Source organism: Bison bison, unplaced genomic scaffold (genome assembly GCF_000754665.1).
Source record: "Bison bison bison isolate TAMUID 2011002044 unplaced genomic scaffold, Bison_UMD1.0 scf7180017864327, whole genome shotgun sequence".
Taxonomy (NCBI): Eukaryota; Metazoa; Chordata; class Mammalia; order Artiodactyla; family Bovidae; genus Bison; species Bison bison.
Window position 1 is genome coordinate 3,542,307 of NW_011494899.1, and position 19,153 is coordinate 3,561,459.

At 45.1% G+C, this 19,153-nt stretch overlaps 1 protein-coding gene across 1 annotated transcript in view; it reads left to right on the plus strand.

The window, feature by feature from the left end:
* Positions 1 to 15,233, plus strand: part of NUAK1 (NUAK family, SNF1-like kinase, 1) — a gene marked incomplete at its 5' end in the record, with an annotated part of 80,799 nt that extends 65,566 nt beyond the window's left edge. Inside the window, 3 exons of the mRNA XM_010853460.1 lie at positions 5,771 to 5,890; positions 7,642 to 7,774; positions 10,674 to 15,233. Coding sequence (XP_010851762.1) covers positions 5,771 to 5,890; positions 7,642 to 7,774; positions 10,674 to 11,827 — 1,407 coding nt within the window. The remainder of the gene's footprint in view (positions 1 to 5,770; positions 5,891 to 7,641; positions 7,775 to 10,673) is intronic.
* Between the last annotated feature and the right edge of the window lie 3,920 nt (positions 15,234 to 19,153).

Below are 19,153 nucleotides of genomic sequence, written 5' to 3' on the forward strand. Positions count from 1 at the left end.
GCTGATCTCCTTTAGAATGGACTGGTTGGTTCTCCTTGCAGTCCAAGGGACTCTCAAGAGTCTTCTTCAATACCACAGTTCAAAAGCATCAATTCTTTGGTGCTCAGCTTTCTTCACAGTCCAACTCTCACATCCATACATGACCACTGGAAAAACCATAGCCTCAACTAGACGGACCTTTGTTTGCAAAGTAATGTCTCTGCTTTTGAATATGCTATCTAGGTTGGTCATAACTTTCCTTCCAAGGAGTAAGCGTCTTTTAATTTCATGGCTGCAGTCACCATCAGTAGTGATTTTGGAGCCCCCCAAAATAAAGTCTGACACTGTTTCCACTGTTTCCCCATCTATTTGCCATGAAGTGATGGGACCAGATGCCATGATCTTCGTTTTCTGAATGTTGAGCTTTAAGCCAACTCTTTTACTCTCCTCTTTCACTCTCATCAAGAGGCTTTTTAGTTCCTCTTCACTTTCTGCCATAAGGGTGGTGTCATCTGCATGTCTGAGGTGATTGATATTTCTCCCGGCAATCTTGATTCCAGCTTGTGTTCCTTCCAGCCCAGCGTTTCTCATGATGTACTCTGCATATAAGTTAAATAAGCAGGGTGACAATATACAGCCTTGATGTACTCCTTTTCCTATTTGGAACCAGTCTGTTGTTCCATGTCCAGTTCTAACTGTTGCTTCCTGACCTGCATATAGGTTTCTCAAGAGGCAGGTCAGGTGGTCTGGTATTCCTATCTCTTTCAGAATTTTCCACAGTTTATTGTGATCCACACAGTCAAAGGCTAACATCTACCAATTCATTTGATTTCATGTTAGCCCTGTGAGGTAGGTTACATCATAACCATCATCCTCTAAGTTACAGTTGAAGGACCCCAGGGTCAGAGTGGCTGACATGCAGCAAATCCCCTGGGGATCTTGTGACAGTGCAGACCCTGACACTGTAGGCTCTGGGCGGGGCCTGGGAGCCTCAGTTTCCAATGGGTTCCCAGCTGGTAGGTGGTGAGGCCAGGATTTGAGCTCAAACATTCAAACCCAGCATCCCTTGCTTTTCTCATCATATGATGCAGCCTCTGTAAGGCTGGACATGCTTATTTTGGAAATGGATGTTAATCATTTCTCTTGGCTCTTTGGTGGACTCTGAGCAAACAGTTGTTAAGTAAACCAAACCCTTGGCATTATCCTAATGGCTGTAGTTTATAGAGTCGGCCAGTACTAGGGCTATTGCAGGGCTTTACATACATGTCTTTAATCCTCACAGCAGCTTTAGAGGTGGGTTCTACTATTATTTCTGTTTTGCTGATGAGGAAATTGGTGGCAGTTCCCACATCACCTGGCAGTGCCGAGTCTAAGACTAGCTCCAGGTTCTTCTAGCTGCACAATCTCTGATCTGTCCGATGCACGTCCTCTTAGTCACTGCAGTTACTGTCTGACCACAGCTTATGTTATCAACATCGACTTTCTTTCCCAGAGGTTAACCATCAGCAAGCCAGTACTTCCTTTTTCATTGGGTGAACTCCCAGGGATTACTCACAATAATTTTTAAAACAGTGGTGGTAAAATATACGTAACATAAAGTTTAGCATTTTTAGGTTTTCAGTTCAGTAACATTAAGTACATTCACGTTGTTTTGCAACCACCGCATCCATCCACCTCCAGAACTTTTACATCTTCCCAAACTGAAACTCATTCCCATTCAACAGAAACTCCCCATTCCCGAACCCCTGCCCCTGCATCCCCCGTCCCCCATCCCGGTCCTGGCATCCCCGCTTCTTGATGAACCTGACTCCTCTAAGTACCTCACATAAGTGGAATCATGTAACATTTATCCATTTGTGTCTGGTTTGTTTCACTTAGGCGAATAGTATTTTCAAGGGTCATCCATATTGTAGCGAGGCTAATTCTTTTGAAATATGAATAATCATTTTCCAGTTTGTGTCTCTGATTTTCATCCAGCAGGGCACGCCTCTAGAAAGCAACAAAACTCCAGAAATTAAGGACATGAGCATTGACGTCTTTTTCAGAGTTCAGGCTGAATTGAACAGCCCAGTGTGAGGACAGAGGTGGTTCCGAACAAGGTAGAGCAGCAGTCCATTAGCAGTACAAATGCAAAGTGGTTACCTTCCTCCAAAGCTTACCAGTGTGTCAGCAAAGTACAACTTTGAAAGCAAAACCAGATGCCTCCTTGGTGGAGAGTCAGTCTCAATACACAACCGATGTTCTGCTACAGAGAGTCTTAGAGAACCCAGTGTTCACATGGGTCTTCTGTCTCTGACCTTCAGCAGAGATTCTTTTTCTTTTTTAAACTGATTTTTACCCGAGTATAGTTGGTTTAGAAGGTTGTGTTAGTTTCTAGTGTCCAGCAAAATGAATCAGCCATACGTGTACATATACCCCTCCCTTTTGGACTTCCCGTTCAGGTCACCATAGTGCACTGAGTGGAGTTGTGTGCTGCACAGTGGTTCTCACTGTTGTATACATAGTATCTTCTTACGTCCTCTAACCTTCATATGCTTCACTTCCAGAGCAGGGGCAGGACTAGCTCCATTATGACTTTTTCAGGTTGGAACTATTTCTGGGATTCTTTTTTGTTTTATTATGTATAAAATTGGAGAAGGCGATGGCACCCCACTCCAGTACTCTTGCCTGGAAAATCCTATGGACAGAGGAGCCTGGTGGACTGCAGTCCATGGGGTCGCGAAGAGTCGGACGCGACTGAGCGACTTCCCTTTCACTTTTCACTTTCATGCATTGGAGAAGGAAATGGCAACCCACTCCAGTGTTCTTGCCTGGAGAATCCCAGGGACAGGGGAGCCTGGTGGGCTGCCGTCTCTGGGGTCGCACAGAGTCGGACACGACTGAAGTGACTTAGCAGCATGTATAAAATAATCATTTCCCCAAATCCCCAAATATCTTTTATTTCATTCTCTTTGCCTTTTTCTAGTATCTTCTGTGTTATTTCACTTTCATATTTTTATTGAGTTCAATTCACTTAAAAAATCCTATGTATTTGAAAAAGAAACCTTACATAATTACTTCCAAGGGAAAACCAGTATTGCTTTGAGTATAATGAAGCTAATCAAGTTACCCATGTGGATTTAAAGGGGGGACATGTATTTGAGCTCCAACTTTGTAAAAATGCTTAAAATGGTAATTGGCACATACATTATGTCATTTAATTTTCACCATGACATCGTGGGGTTGGATACTATTCCTACCTCCATTTTACAAGTGAGAAATGGAGACTTTGAGAAGTTTTAGAACCAGTGGACATTCCCTGTCTTACCGTTGTTATACGCTCCATGCGGTGTGGAATTTTAGAGCTGCAGCCCAAGTTCAAGTGGCTCAAAGATGGAAAAGTGTATGTGTTGATTAATATTGCTTTTCTGTTGAAGTGCCAGGAACATGGACTAATCTAGATTTCTATTAATTTTATGTCAGCAGCAATGACAGTTTTACTGGGAGAGGCTGATAGACATCAGTCTGTAAGGATGGGAGTGGGACATAACATAAACACGCTTCTCAGAAGGGCTACAAAGAAAGCGAGGATGCCTAGACTTGGAGCACTCGGGTGTGCATGTGGGGATTTGCACGTAGTGGTGGCGGGTGTCTTGTGTGTGTGTGTGTGTGTGTGTGTGTGTGTGTGTGTATTTGGAAGCTCACGCAGTGCCCCAGATGCCACCAGCGTTCACAGTGCTGTGTCGGCTCCTGCCTTAGCCAACTTCTTGGAATGTTCCAGGGCTGCAGCTGGTCCCTTCGTGTCCTGATTGACAGGGCATGCTTCATAAAGCTTCTAACCAACTTCCTGCAAGCCAGGCAGGGAGGGGCCTTGATAAGAAAGTGAAATTCAGGGCAATTAAGTGCAATCTGAGTCCCGAGAATGCATTTTCTGAGTGCGGTTATGTGCCAACTGCTTTCTGTGCCATTCCATTCATTTGGGGTGACTTTACAAAACTGGCTTCTTGGCGCTGCATTCAGAGCCTCAGCTGGATGGATGAAATCACTCACCCTATTTATAAGGCTCGAGTGGAAATGGGTGTAGGGTAGGGCAGAAGTCTTCAGAGGCTCAGCATGGAAGGCTGTCTTAGACTGGCTGAAATTTGCAGATTGCCCACGGGTAGCACAAGGCAGCGGCTTGAACCTTTAGAGACACCTGGTTTACATTGTTGCTTGCTAGTTAGCTCTCCTGAGATGAAAGACCTAATTTCCCTAAACCTCAGTTTCCTCATCTGTTCAGTGGGTTTTTTAAAAACTGTGATAAAACATCCGTAATGTCAAATTTGCCATTTTCGATATTTTTAGATGTACCATTCAGTGGCATGAAATACATTCACATTGTTGTGTAAATGGGATTTTAGATAGGATTAGATTGGAGAGTGTAATGAGCTAAGGTGCTTAGGACAGAGCCTAATAACTGGAGGTTATTCAATAAGTGGTAACTAAGTTTATTATTATTATTTTATATTATCTACTAATTATCTTGTGCTTTTCAAAATATAAGGCCTATTCTGGTGACAGGTGTTTCTTGGGTGAGGACAGGGGCTAAGCAGTGGATGATACAAAGATGAGGGGTGGATGTGGAACCTGCCACCTGACTCAGGGGACTCAACCTAGTATGCAAGGTGAATTTACATATATATGTATGTGTATATTTGTATATACATATGTCCTGACGTATACATACACACATAAGTAGTATACAGTATATAGATACTCTATATATGTAGTATCTATATACTTATAGATACTACATACTTATGTATATGTCAGGATATATGTATATACAAATTTATACGTACATATGTAGTATATATGAATATATGTGATAATTCATAATGTATAATATACATATGCATGTGACAATATGTGTATACATGTAACATATATGCCTTATATGAATATATGAATAGGTGCACACACAAACACATGGAAGAGCACTGCCATGAAGGATAATAAAACACTTCAAGAAACCAAAGGAGAAGAGAGTGATTCCAAGGGGTGTGTGATACAAGAGAAGCAAGGTTAAGAAAAACATTTGGCTGGACCCTAAAGACTTGAAAGTTACAAAGTACCTTGGCCTTCACAATCTCACCTTGATTAATTTTTTCTTATCATTCTCACAGTAGTCCTGCAATCTAGAACACGGTAGGGATCATGGGTTTCCATTTTCTTGTAGGTAAACTGAGGCTCAGAGTGGCTAAGTGACCCTGCTCCATGGCACACAGATGGCTGGTGGTGGAGTGTGGGCTGCAATGTGGTGACACAGAGCCCGGTGCTCTGGGTCCATTTCATCTAGGGTTCCAAGGTGTGCACAACACAGTTCTGATCAGTGTGTAGGCGATGTCTGGTGCACAGGTAGGTGCATATACCACATGGATGGATGCCATGAGATTTTCGGTAGGCCGCAGACAGTTCTCAGAGTAGCAACTATAAACATTAGTGTTCATCAGAAACACCAAACATGTGATTCTGTGGGTATTTCTCAGGGTACATCTTTACTGATGTGAGAAGAGAGTCCTTGCACAGAGTGATTTTTAAGTAATAGACCACGCAGTGGGTGCCAAGCACTGCAGTCGGGAGTCACAGGCCCAGTTGTGCAAACTGGTCCTTCTGTGAAAGCTCAGGGCTGGAGAGCAAAGAATGACTCAACCCAGCTGGCAGAGCCAGCCAGGGGCGCCTCAGATGCTCTAGTCTGGGAGGTGTGAGCGGAGCTCGTGCAGACACTGACTGCAGTGCTAACAGGCTCCCTGGGTCTCACTTCTCTTTGTAGATTGCGGACTTTGGGCTTTCCAACCTGTACCAGAAGGACAAGTTCTTGCAAACGTTCTGTGGGAGCCCACTCTACGCCTCTCCTGAAATTGTCAATGGGAGGCCTTACCGAGGGCCAGAGGTAAGCAGCTTGCCTGGTGTGTAAGGTGGGGGGCTTAAGGGAAGGAAAGAACTTAACCTAGGAATACTTAAAAAAAAACCCATAAAAGCAAGCAAGCAAAACCTTATATGATTATAAAAGCCATAACATATATGTGTATATATATATGTCTGGAAGAAAAATCCAGAAAAGCCTAAAAGAGAAAATAAAGTTGCCTCCAAATTTCCCCATGAGAGATAAGCACTTAATATTTATGTGATTTTTTTAAAAGGGTTTTTTCCCCCCCAGTGTAGATCTCATATTTCAAATAATTGAGACCACTATATATGTGTATATCTCACCTTTTATTAACTTAAAATTGTCACATTTTCTCAATTTGTTATTAAAAACATGGTTTTAGTGATGACACACTTATTTTATGCATATACCATAATTTATTTAATCACTTACCTAGATTTAGATTGTTTTTAGTTTTTCCCTGTTATAACAAAACAGACAAAACAGAAAGCAAACTGTCTCAGTCTGCAGTGAATCTTTTTGCATGCATTTTGGACAGCATGTATTTTTGATCCAGGAAATACATTAATGGAAATACATTTCCATTAATACATTAATTGCATCTTCTGACTCATGAGAAATGCATCTCTCTATATGCCTAAACCTATCAGGGCCAATGAAAGACGTGTATGTGAGAAAGTCCTTTTGAAAATGGGTGAGTTGTGACTGATTACTCATTTTTAGAAAGATAGTTCTATTTGCAGACTTAGGATTCTTTAAATAGCAGCCGTTCAGTGGATTGAAATGTTTTCTTCCAAATATTTATCTGTTTGAGAGTGTTTAGGGGCAGGGCAAGAGGGTAGAGAGATGGATGCCAAGAGCCTCCATCAACTGCAGTAAAGTCTTTCTAAAATAAGAATGTAAGGGAGGAGCCTAGGATCCAATTTACAAAACTGCAGAAACTCGACACTAAATTTATCATAGATAACGGATGCTCCTGTGATCGCTGATGGTCTGTTTCCGAGGTTACAAGCTGGCAGCCTGTGATCTGGCCAGCAAGCATACTTTATTTGGCCACGTTAGTCTTTCTAAAAAAGTGGACAAACATTTAATCAGTGGGCGATTTCACATAAAAGTCTGTTTTCTGACTTCTCTTGAAAAACCAAAGGCTCTAATAGTGCTGGGCCTGCTTGACTCAGTGGCACCCACTAGCCGGAGGAGGCTGCCTGCTTAAGATGGGTGACTGCCCGCCACAGTTTGCCTTCAAACCAACACTCCACGTTGTACCCCACCCTGTGTCTTGCCTTGTTCATGTTTGTTGCCTGCTTGGCTCTTGTAGCCATTTGGTTTTGCAGCCTCTGAGCCATTTGAAGACGGTGCAGGATTCCTGAATTAGGAGTCCAGAGATCCGTGTTCCTGTCTGACCTCCATCACTGGGATGGGGCGTCTCCGGAGAAACCATTTAACTCCCTTGGGCCTCTCTGTCAAATGGGGCTGAAAATAACGCAGGGCCCTACCTGTTTCCCCAAATTATAGTGAGGATCAAAGAAGATCATCTATTGAAGAAAGTTCTATCAATTAGGACTGTTTGAAACGGAAAGGTCAGGCTCTGAAGCAGGCCCCAGGTGCACTACATATCAGGTGTCAGGCCATGGTGGGAACCTGGCTGCCAGGTGCTAAATTCCCTTCCTGGGGTCGTTGCAGGTGGCTGCTCATGGTCTGTGATGCTGATGTTTGGGAAGGGAATCTACTTGTCCTGTCTCTCTCTGCTTCAGGTGGACAGCTGGGCCTTGGGCGTACTGCTTTACACTCTTGTTTACGGAACGATGCCCTTCGATGGTTTCGATCACAAGAACCTCATCCGGCAGATCAGCAGTGGTGAATATCGGGAGCCCACGCAGCCCTCAGGTATGCACCCATGGACAGCCAGCGGCTGGGCTGGGCGAGGCCAGCTCACATGTCCCGCTTTTGTGTCGATGTCTGTAAGGAAGACAGCTGCTATTCCTCTTCTCCCCAGATCTTTGCTGAGCTGACTTGTTAGTCCGCTTTCCCCAAACCTTTCCAATGTGGTACCTGCAGATCAGTTGTTCTACAGAGCAGGCTAAGAGTCCTGTTTGCTTGCTGTGCAAACTTGGGCAAGGCTCTTACCCTGTTTAGATTCTGTTTTCCGCTATTGGTGCACATTTTGGAAAAAGTATTACATGAAATCCCTTCGAGTCTGTGTAGACATAAAATCCCTTGGTAGACTCTAAGTGCACGAGGGTGGCAACTACTCTTTTTCACACCTTGCCCCACTGCAGGTCCGGTGCATGGGTGTTGTTTCATTACCATGGCCGAGAACAACTCTGTCCCATTGCCCGCACCTCCTAGCAAACTCAGCAGTTTAAATGACTTCGATGAGCCATGTCTCTTGGTTCCCAGATTGGTGAGAGCTCCTCTGGCCTGGCTGGGGTTTCTCCTGCAGTTGCAGTCAGATGGTAGCTGAGGTTGGGGCCAATTGTGGGGACACCTTGGGGTCCCTCTGTGTGGGCTGTCTCTATGAGCAGCCTCCTCAGGCCTGTCCCTCCAGGGAGTAGCCTGGACTTCTTACATAGCAGTTCAGGGCTTGAAGATGGAGGAAGAAGTGGCTGCCAGGTCTTCTTAATGTCTCCTTGGAAGCCAGATAAGGTCACATCTGCCATGTTTTATCAGTCAAAGTGACCAAGGCCATAAGCTCCATCTCTTGACAGGAGAGCATCATGTGGGTATAGAAGGGGTGTGTATAGGTAGTCGACTTTAGAATGTAATTAACAGACCTTTCATATCCGTGCATCCTACATGTGTACACACACACACACACACACACAAGTTGATTCTCATTATTTGTGGCAATTCAGTAAAGTTGCAGTGAATGCTGAATTCCTGAATACTGAGCCACTGCTCCTAGGGAGATACAGGGCTCGACTCCTGTGAGCCTCTGGTCACAACGTTTTTGTCAACGGATCACTCCATGTCCTTGTCTTTTGTACATTTCTGTTTAAAGATGCCTCTTTTAAACTATACTGTTGATTCATGAACATCAAACTCACAGCCATCAGCACTTTAATTCATGCCTGAGAGCAGCTTGTCTGATACTTGTCTGATACCTGTCTGATATTTTCTCTGCATGGCACCTCACTGTCTTCTTGCCCTTACAATCACCAGACAGCACTTCAGCACCACACTTGGGGGCCATTTCAACAGTGAAATCACCAACAAAAAGGGCAACAATGTGAAAAGCATGAACTAAATGGATTATGAAAAGGACACTTACAGCACAAGAGCAGAAGCAAGAAGACAGTGCCATGTTGCCTGGCTCTGGCTCAGCTGGGAACACACAATGCACAGTGGGGGCAACACTTTTTTTGCCCCTCTGTGGAAAGCACCCCGAGTGTTGATTTGGGGGTTACAAATACAGCTTAGTGAGTGGGCAAGTTTACAAATATAGAATCTGAATAATGAACATTGACTTATTTTATATAAATAGATATAGATATACACATATCTATATCTGTATATATTTTTCAATGAGCCAACCTGTGGGGTTTGTTGGAGAAAATTCAGGGTGACCTCTATGGTAGCCTTTTTGGCTCAGTAGCCAAATGGTCCCAACACAGTTTCTGGCACATTACAGGGGTTCAGAGACTATTTCTTGACCGAATGGATGAACATCCTGTTGCTGTACAGAGGTGTGCCTCACCCCCGGCGCCATTGCCAGGCCCCTGCCAGCTACTCATTAGCTGCATAAGTAGCAGAGGGGAGGTGGCACCTTCCCAGGATATAATTCAACCCCCACTGGGGAAGCACAGTTTGATCTTAAAAGGTGATTTATAAGCTGCGAGAGTCAGTTGGTTCCTGTGGCCTCCTCAACATCCCTTTGGGGCTTTCCCTTAATTCTTTGGCAGCAGAAATTTGCAAATGGAATTTTTCAGACGGGCCATAAACGGATAGCAGATAGAGATCAGCTCTCTGATCCGACAGCTGGGTAGGCTGTGGATTATGTCTGAGAGGGATAGGAGGTGAGCGCTGGGTGTGGGTCTCAGCCTGGCTGAGGCCCTGGGGTTCAGGCCAGCCTTGAGTACAGTGCCTTTCAGTGCCCAGGTATGCCAGCTATGAGCACCGCTCCATCCTTCTCTGTCTCTCCCTCTCTGATAAGCCTCTTTTTTTTTTTTTTTGCCATTTTAGCCCTAAAATTCCCTCTCTGTGCTGACATACTTTCCCAATGACTCGAGCAGTGTGTATTTATATAAGTCTACCTTTGGAGGACTAAAGAAAGTCATGGTAATCTACACCTGTTTCCCTTTTGGTAAGATGATACCCACCAAAAGAATGGTGGGGCCCTGCTTGGGCTTGGGCCTGGATTCTTTCCTGGTTACCCGGTCTTCCCCATTTTATAAAGATCTGAGTTGATGGAAAGCTCAACAATTCGACATTGCATCACCTGTGTGAAGAAGCATGCCAGGCTGTGACGGCACCCCGGCCTGTGGCTCTGAGTCTGGCTGGTGCTTTCTGATGTCCAGTCTGGAAGGCTGCAGCTTCCTGCTCCACAGTGTGGCTGAACTAGGGCTTCCTTTGGATTTTCCTCAAATGAGTGTCTCCTGGAGTGTCAGCCCTGTGGCAAAGCCCAAAGCTCCCATAAAATGTATTGTTCCTAGAATTCTCCGGTGATCCAGTGGTTAGGGCTCTGCACTTCCATGGCAGGGGGCATGGGTTCAATCACTGGTCCATGCAGGGCATGGCCAAAAACAAACAAAAAAATTTATTGTTCATTTTGCTTCTTGTCCCGTAGATGCTCGAGGCCTCATTCGGTGGATGCTGATGGTGAATCCCGACCGCCGGGCCACCATCGAGGACATCGCCAACCATTGGTGGGTGAATTGGGGCTACAAGAGCAGTGTCTGCGACTGTGACGCCCTTCACAGCTCCGAGTCCCCACTCTTGGCCCGCATTATCGACTGGCACCACCGTTCCACAGGGTTGCAGGCTGAAGCCGAAGCCAAAGTTAAAGGCTTGGCCAAACCTGGGGCCCCTGAGGTCGTGCTGGAGCGTCAGCGGTCACTGAAGAAGTCCAAGAAAGAGAACGACTTCCCTCAGTCTGGCCAGGACTCGGTGCCCGAGAGCCCATCCAAGCTGAGCTCCAAGCGGCCCAAAGGGATCCTGAAGAAGCGGAGCAACAGTGAGCATCGCTCCCACAGCACTGGCTTCATTGAGGGTGTCGTCAGCCCGGCCTTACCGCCCACTTTCAAGCTGGAACAGGACTTGTGCCGGACTGCTGTGCCCCTGCCAAGCCCCCCAGAGGCCGAAGTGCCAGGTAAACTCAGCCCCAAACAGTCGGCCACGATGCCCAAGAAAGGCATCCTGAAAAAGACCCAGCAGAGAGAATCGGGTTACTATTCATCCCCGGAGCGCAGCGAGTCTTCGGAGCTGCTTGACAGTAACGATGGGCTTGGCAGCAGCATCCCCTCCCCCAGTCCCCCGGACCCGGCCAGGGTGCCATCCCACAGCCTCTCCTGTCGCAGGAAGGGCATCTTGAAGCACAACAGCAAGTACTCAGCGGGCACCATGGACCCAGCCCTGGCCAGCCCCGAAATGCCCACACTGGAATCCTTGCTAGAGCCGGGCGTCCCCTCTGAGGGCCTCTCCCGGAGCTACAGCCGGCCTTCCAGCGTCATTAGCGATGACAGCGTCCTGTCCAGCGACTCCTTCGACTTGCTCGACTTGCAGGAGAACCGCCCCACCCGCCAGCGCATCCGCAGCTGCGTCTCTGCCGAGAACTTCCTCCAGATTCAGGACTTTGAGGGGCTCCAGAACCGGCCCCGGCCCCAGTACCTGAAGCGGTACCGGAACCGGCTGGCAGACAGCAGCTTCTCCCTCCTCACGGACATGGATGACGTGACTCAGGTCTACAAGAAGGCGCTAGAGATCTGCAACAAGCTCAACTAGCTCCCGGGGTGCAGGGGTGGGGTGGGGTGGGTATGAGGGAGAGGAGTGGGAATGATGACTGGGCTCTGGAGCTGGTTACCTCTTTGATGGCCGTGACAACAGACTGACAAAGGGATTGGTGATGTTTGGCTTTGGCCAAATTTGAAAGCTGAGTCAGTGCCTATGTGGGAGAGGTGGGCAGTTGGCCAGTCCTGCTGACTGCCAGTTAGAATTGGGATCCTAATTGGCATTTTGCTTTATGGCATCTCCTAGGGGACCAGCTGTCCAGGGGAGGTGGTGTTGGCCAGCACTTCCAGGATAGGGAGGGAGCATATGGGAGAGGAAGCATTTCTCTAGAAGTCATCCACATGCTTCTGGAGGAGGGCAGGACAGACTATAGCCATCTGTTGCGAAATCACTCAGAGCTTGCTCCTTCTCATGTTATTAGCAGGCTTGGTCTGACTGCATAGGGTGGGCATGTCGATTTTAGTTATCTGAGCTTGAATCAGTGATCGATTGATAAGGGCTGCTGGGTGCATTGGTTTGAGTAGCCCAGTGGGAAGGAGTGCTGTGAGTGATTAGTAATGGCTGTCATGGGGAGGGGAAGGGGTGTGGGGGCACTCATGCCTTGTAGTTGTCATCCTTGACCTGGCTAAGCCCTGGGAGTGTTAGTGTAGATCCCATGGGATCTATGTTGTCTCTTTTATGCCACCGTGGGGCATTTGTTAATTTGCTACTCTACCTTGAATGGAAGACAGGGCCTTGGTCAGAGAAAGAATGCTCTGGACACTGCTAAGGACTTAGAGTCAGCCCATGGTGATTGTTTGGCTTCTTGTTGTCTGCCTCTTCTTTCCTAGTGTCTGCCTGGCTCTTTAGCACAACCTCCCAAGGGTGGACAGGGGGAAAGTTGGTGGTGTCAGAGGTCAAAACTATGGTGTAGAACAGTGCTCGAGACCCTCTGTGATCTTTCTAAATGAATGGAAATTGATCCATACCAGCGAGGGGGCAACTTGTCAATTTCTTTAATGTCTCAATATTAACTGGAATGCTGCCTTGTGGGTTCTCACCTGCATGAATGTTTTGAATTGGATGTGATACTGGCTATAGTCTCCAAAGGAATAACTGACTCAACTATTTACCCTGTTTACTCACAGTAAACAGTTTCCTCATCCACTCAGTGTAGAATCCTCAGAGGTAGGCGAGTTTGCTTCTGGGTGTTAGAGCGTAGGTGGGATATTTGAAGGAGGAAAGTCAAGTCAGGCAGAAGGTGTTTTCCCCCTCAAATCTAGGTATTCTCTGTCATGGGTTTGAACCCCTAGACTTTGAGGGAAAGGTTCCAGCCACTCAAATGAATAAGCTGCTGAAAGAGCAGAGTGGGTTGGGAGGAAGAAAGTGGGAGAGGGAACATTTCCCTGGACGTCTTCCTGATGGTTCTGGAGAAGGCAGACGAGAGGTGTGACAGGACTCTTATCTTGAAAAGTCACATAACTCACTTGTGTAACTCCTGGACACCCACATTGCAGGTGAGAAGACATCACTCCCACAGTGCGACATCTTCAGATACTGAGTTTGGGATTGATGGTCATATTTGGGAGTTTGGGACGACCTCAGATTCTACTGGCCCCAGCTAATTGAAACTCTTGTTTCAAGATGGTCAACTTCTGAAAGCCACCTGGATATTTAAGAAGAACTAGTCTTGGGGGGTGTTTGGGGGGAAAACCAACATGGGGAGCTGAGATTGGAATTTACCTTCAGACACTAAGAACATTAGTTAGAATGAAACTGCCCTTTGCCAAAGGAGATGGCTCCAGTTCTCCCCTTGTCACCAGCTCTGGGGTTTTGGCTTGTGCATCCCTTCGGGTTGAGCCGAGTAGTGTAATATGGGAAGCTTTGCGGGTTTCCTTTCATTCAATTCCACCTCCTTCCTGAATTCCAATATAGGTTCAAAGGGAAAAAAACCTATAGCTAGCAAATTGTATGTGGGGTATGTGGGTGCGTGGAGGGCATTCTCCAACCTCTAAAGCTCCCTCTTCCTTGTATCACTTTATGCAACCTTTTCTGGACAGCCTATACTGCCACATTGCTGGTCCCTCATGCATGGCAGCCTGTCTAGTTAGTGGCTGTCAGTGTGACTTAGGTATAACATCTACCTACTGGTTGATGTAGTTTCCTTTTGCCCAAGTGATTGTGTCTGTTTGGTATTTTCCATCCTTATAATCTTTAAGTAAAAGTGACACTATTAAGGAAAGTCATTCTATCCCTAGCCTCCAAAAGAGAAAACATGTATTTTCTCTTTCTCAGCAGACCCAGACAGTGGATTGTGGCAAAGACGGTTCTCCACTCAGAGGCAGAGACTGCATTGAGTCCTAGTCTGCTGGTGGTCTTAGGCACCTGCAGTATTTCAGGGGCTGAGTTTTCTCTTCAATGAGGGCTGGATTAGCTGGTCTGTCAAGTCCCTGCCTAGTTCTGACATTCTGCTAATGTCCTCTGATTCTGGATATGATGTTGACTCTGTCCTTTTAAAGAAAGAAAAAACTTGGAATAGAGGGAAAAGACCGCAAAGCAGCTCCCTTCCTTCTTAAGTAAGTCCTCTCATCCCTTCCAGCCAAGGAAATCATGCTTGATTTATTTCCATGGAATTACAAGTGAGAGACACTTTGATGACCTGGTGGACCAAGCAGGAGATTCGAGGTCAGCTCTCCTGGTCCTTTCCTTGCCTCCGTGGGCCTTTCAGTGTCTTAGTTTACACATCTGCCAAAGGAGTAGAGTTAATACTTCTTTTTACAGGTAAATTTCAAGGCATGATCAGTTTTCAGGAAGTGCTTCAAGACCTCAGGTGAAATGAAAATGCCAAGTGCTCTCTGAATTTCCATCCCTGTTATAAGGTGCTGCTTCTGCAGATGGCAAAGAGTACCTCTTGGGGTGAAACTCAGGTGAGTGTAGGCCAAGCCTGTTGTCTTGAGTACAAATGTGAATGACTGACTGACTGCTTATTGCCAAACTGGAAATGTTCTGTAGGGATTTACTGGCATGGTATCATTCCTAGAAGAAAAAAAAAAAAGAGAGAAACTTGACTGCACATTTTTTTTTTTAATCCATGTTGTGACTTTTATTTAATTTCTGTTTTTTTTTGGTAATAAAAAGTTGACTTTTTTATTTGAATTTGTCTTTTTTTATTTATTGGTCTGAAAGGCATTTCAAAGGTATTATAATAATATATTGGTGTAATTTAATTGGTGCAACATGCTTTATGGCTCCGGTCAAAATTGGTTTTCATTCATTTGATTGGTTTGAGCCCAGGACAGCCTATAGGGGATTAAAAAAAAAAAAGCTGGATAACCACCCAAAATGTTTGTATTTTCATTGGAAACTGATTTTGTTTTTGTTTGTTTTTATTTTTAAATTAAATAAATTGCCATGAACTGAACTGGAAACTTGTGTCTTTATTTGGTTGTTTTTCTCTTAGTTAAGAGATAGACTGGGTATTAAGTAACAGAAACCCACCCATTAGCTTAAGTACAAAAGGGAAATTTCTTCAAAGTTCTCAGAAGAGGAAATGTAGCTGGCAGTGCAGTTGGAACCAGGAATTGAAAAAGTAGGATCCAGGCCCTCTTTTCTGCTCCTTCTCACAGTCCGATTTTATTATTCTGTTTCCATAGCCTTACTTTCTTCTCCCAGGTTTTAATGACCCACCTTGGCTTACCCGATAGCTTACAAATTCACATGTTCTCAGTTTTAGTTTCCAAAAAGTTGACCAGGTTCCTGCAACCTGTACTGGAGATAGCATCAAAGGTTAACTCAGCCACACTTGCTTGCCATGTCAGCCTCCTCTGCCTGCACCCTGCCAGGGTTCTCTCCATCTGGGCAGGTGTTGTCTAGTTGCAAAGAAGTGTCAGACTCTTTGGTGACCCTATGTACTGTAGACCACCAGGCTCCTTCTGTCCATGGAATTTCCCAGGCAAGAGTACTGGACTGGGTTACCATTTCCTTCTTCAGGGGATCTTCCTGATCCAGGGGTTGAATTCATGTCTTCTGCATTGGCAGGTGGATTCTTTACCACTGTGCCACCTGGGAAACCCTGTTGTAGAGGCTGAATCAAATGTGACATGTAAAGGGTAGCCAGAAAATAGAGCTGTCTGGATTGCCACAGCTAACATATTGTAAACTATGTCAGTGAGGTTATGTGAGGTTAATGTAAAGTGGTAACTTTCAGGAAAATCAAGAAAATTAGTATTAATTGAGCTTCTACATGGGTGCTCGCTTCATCCTATTCAGTGGCAAGTGGTATAAACCCAATTTAGACCATGTTAGGGCTTCCTAGGTAGCTCAGCAGTAAAGAATCTGCCTGCAATACAGGAGTCATAAGAGACTTTGGTTCGATTCCAGAGTCAGGAAGATCCCCTAAAGGAGGAAATGGCAACCCACTCCAGTATTCTTGCCTGGAGACTCCCATGGATAGAAGGAGCCTGGTGGGCTACAGTCCATACGGTCGGGAACAGTCAGACACGACTGAAGCGACCCTGTTACCTAACAAGACAAATTTACTGCTTCGTGCAACTGAGAAGTCCAAGATGTATGTCTCAGGCACAGCTGATCCAGGAGTTCAAGTGATTCCTCTGTCTCTTTTTCACTGACGTTTGCCGGATGTAAGCTTTATTTGGGGGCAAGTTCTCTCTGTATGGCAGCAAGAGAGCTCCAGCTAGTAACAGAGTTATGTAGTCCTCTTAGAGTTTGATCCTAGAGTCAAGAGAGATGTTTAATATATTAGCTTTTATGTGCCAAAAAAGGACCATGATTGGCTTTTTGGGGTCACATGTCTCACTCTGACCCAATCACAGAGTCCATGTAGAGAGATGCTCTGATTGGCTAGCCTGGATCATGTGCCCACCCCTGTGGTATACTTGAGTGACAGCTCCTTCAGAATCACTGAGTGGGGGAGGGCTGCTGTCTGAAAAGAAGGGATGTGTAAACCTGACAAAAAGTGACCCATATTTGTTGCAACTTTTGGACATTAATTTCCTCATCTATAAAATAGCATTAAACGATCCTAACTTTCAGAGTTATTGTAAAGATTAAATGAAATAAATCACTTAATACAGGATCTGACACAGATCTCTTGTTTAATTTATAAACAAGAGATCAGGAAAGGCAATATAGAGAGGAAATACATTTTTTAGGAAGATTTTTAGCTGTACAATGAGGTATAACATCAGAAAATTCAGCTGAGACTGGTTTTAACACTACAGGGGCTTTAGTAGTTCATATATTTGGGATTTTAGATAGGACGGATATCATGGTTACTTAGGTCTAGTGGGAAAAATGGATAGTAAATAACAAACACCAAAAATGGATAGTAAACAAACACCCCCCCCACACACACACACACAAACACCACCCCAAATTAGATTGCAGTGACAGCTATAAATTAAATGGATAGGGCCCAGAATCAGAGAATTAAGGGAAGGCTACCTCTTGTAGAAAGAGTAGTCAGGGAGGGCATCCCTGAAGAGATGACCCTTGGGGAGAGGTCTGAAGATGAAGAACTAACTATATGAAGAGTGATCATTCCAGGCAGAGGGAACAATGTATGCAAAGGCTTTAGTGTCTTTAAAACAGAGCTTTATAGGGTTAAATTCAGGTCCATTTGTATAGCACAATCATGATCCAGGAAGTCTGGTGTTTTGCTAAACATATGTGGCCACGTTCTAATGTGAACTGGCTGTGATCATTTATGATTCTGTGTATCCTTAATTACAAATGGCTGCTTCCTCTGACAGGTGGTCCCCAGACGAGACATATGCCAGGACATGCAATTTTCAAGGAGAATATGTTTCCACTGCAGAAAATCGCTGCCAATGTATTGACATTTATGGAGAGGGTTCTTTTTTTTTAAATTCACAGAACCATGTGAAGTTTGGGGCATGGACGTGGAGCAGTGATGTTCTATAAAGATCAGAAAAATGCAGACTAAAGTTTTCATATCATAAAACCTGCCCCATTCTATCACAACTGTGTGGTTCCAGTAAGGAATTGTGTAGAAAATTAGCAATCCATTTTATTTTAAAACTGACAGTTATTTTCTTACTGATAAAAAATTTACACTTCCTGTCCCTACCTGACTGGGAATAGCAACTCTATCTTGACCAACTGGCTCCTCTGTCCACTCCCTGTGCTAGTTTTCATTTTTCAATTAGTCTGGATGGGCTATGTTATATTAAAGTAGCCAACCCTGAAATGTGGGTTACTCAGGGGCCCTTAGTCTCACCAAGTGCAATATAACTTGGGCAGCTCTTCTGAGCATGCCATCTCCACGTGGGCACTCCAGGATCTGAGCTTCTTTCATCCTGTGGTTCTGTCATCTTGGGGTCCTTCTTTTCTATCTATTCCAGTGAAGGCAAGAGAGAGCACAAGTCAGGACTTCTTAATGATCAGGACTGGATGTGGTGTTCATCATTAGAAATCAGTCACCTGACCCCAACCTAACTTCCTGCATAGTCTTCAAGTATATAGTACTTAAAAAAGTGAAAAGTAAAATAAAATCAGATGGACCCATAACAATGGCTCTGTCATAACTTCCACCTGTTTACCATGGGTGAGCGGGCAGCATAAACAAAAATCAGTATTGTTAATAGCAACCAGGTACCTACTGAGCTGCAGCATTGAGTCTTCCCTTTAATGCTTTACCTCTTTTAATGTTCCTTGTGTTTCCTTATCTCTGGTTTTTAAAGATGAAGGGCTTCCCTGGTGGCTGAGAGAGTAAAGAATCTGCTTGTAATGCAGGAGACCCAGGTTTGATCCTTGGACCAGAAAGATCCCCTGGAGAAGTGAATGTCTTACCCACTCCAGTATTCTTGCCTGGAGAATTCCATTGACAGAGGAGGCTGGTGGGCTACAGTTCATGGGATCGCAGAGAGTTGGACGCAACTGAACAACTAACACTTCAAAGATGGGGAAGCAGTCCTGGAAACATACAGTAGCTTGTCCAGATCATCCAATGGTTAAATGTGGACCTGGGTTCCAATACAAACCAGACTGACCAGCTTCTGGGTCCAAGACTTTAATTGTTCTATTGTGCACCTGGGATGATCCTTCAAGTCAGGCTCCTTGATCACATGACCCATCCTGTCACCATTCCTGTTCATGGAAATGGCATTTCCATGCAGAAGCTAAGTAGATACCATCAGAAATGAAGATGCTGGCCCAAGTCTGTGCATTCTCCCAACAAACATGGAGGTTCTAGAAGACCTGATATTGGCATCAGGTTCTAGAAGACCTGATATCAGTAGATGGAGTTAACATAGTTGACTCAGATTTGTTTATGCTAGACTGGCATGGGATGAACAGTGA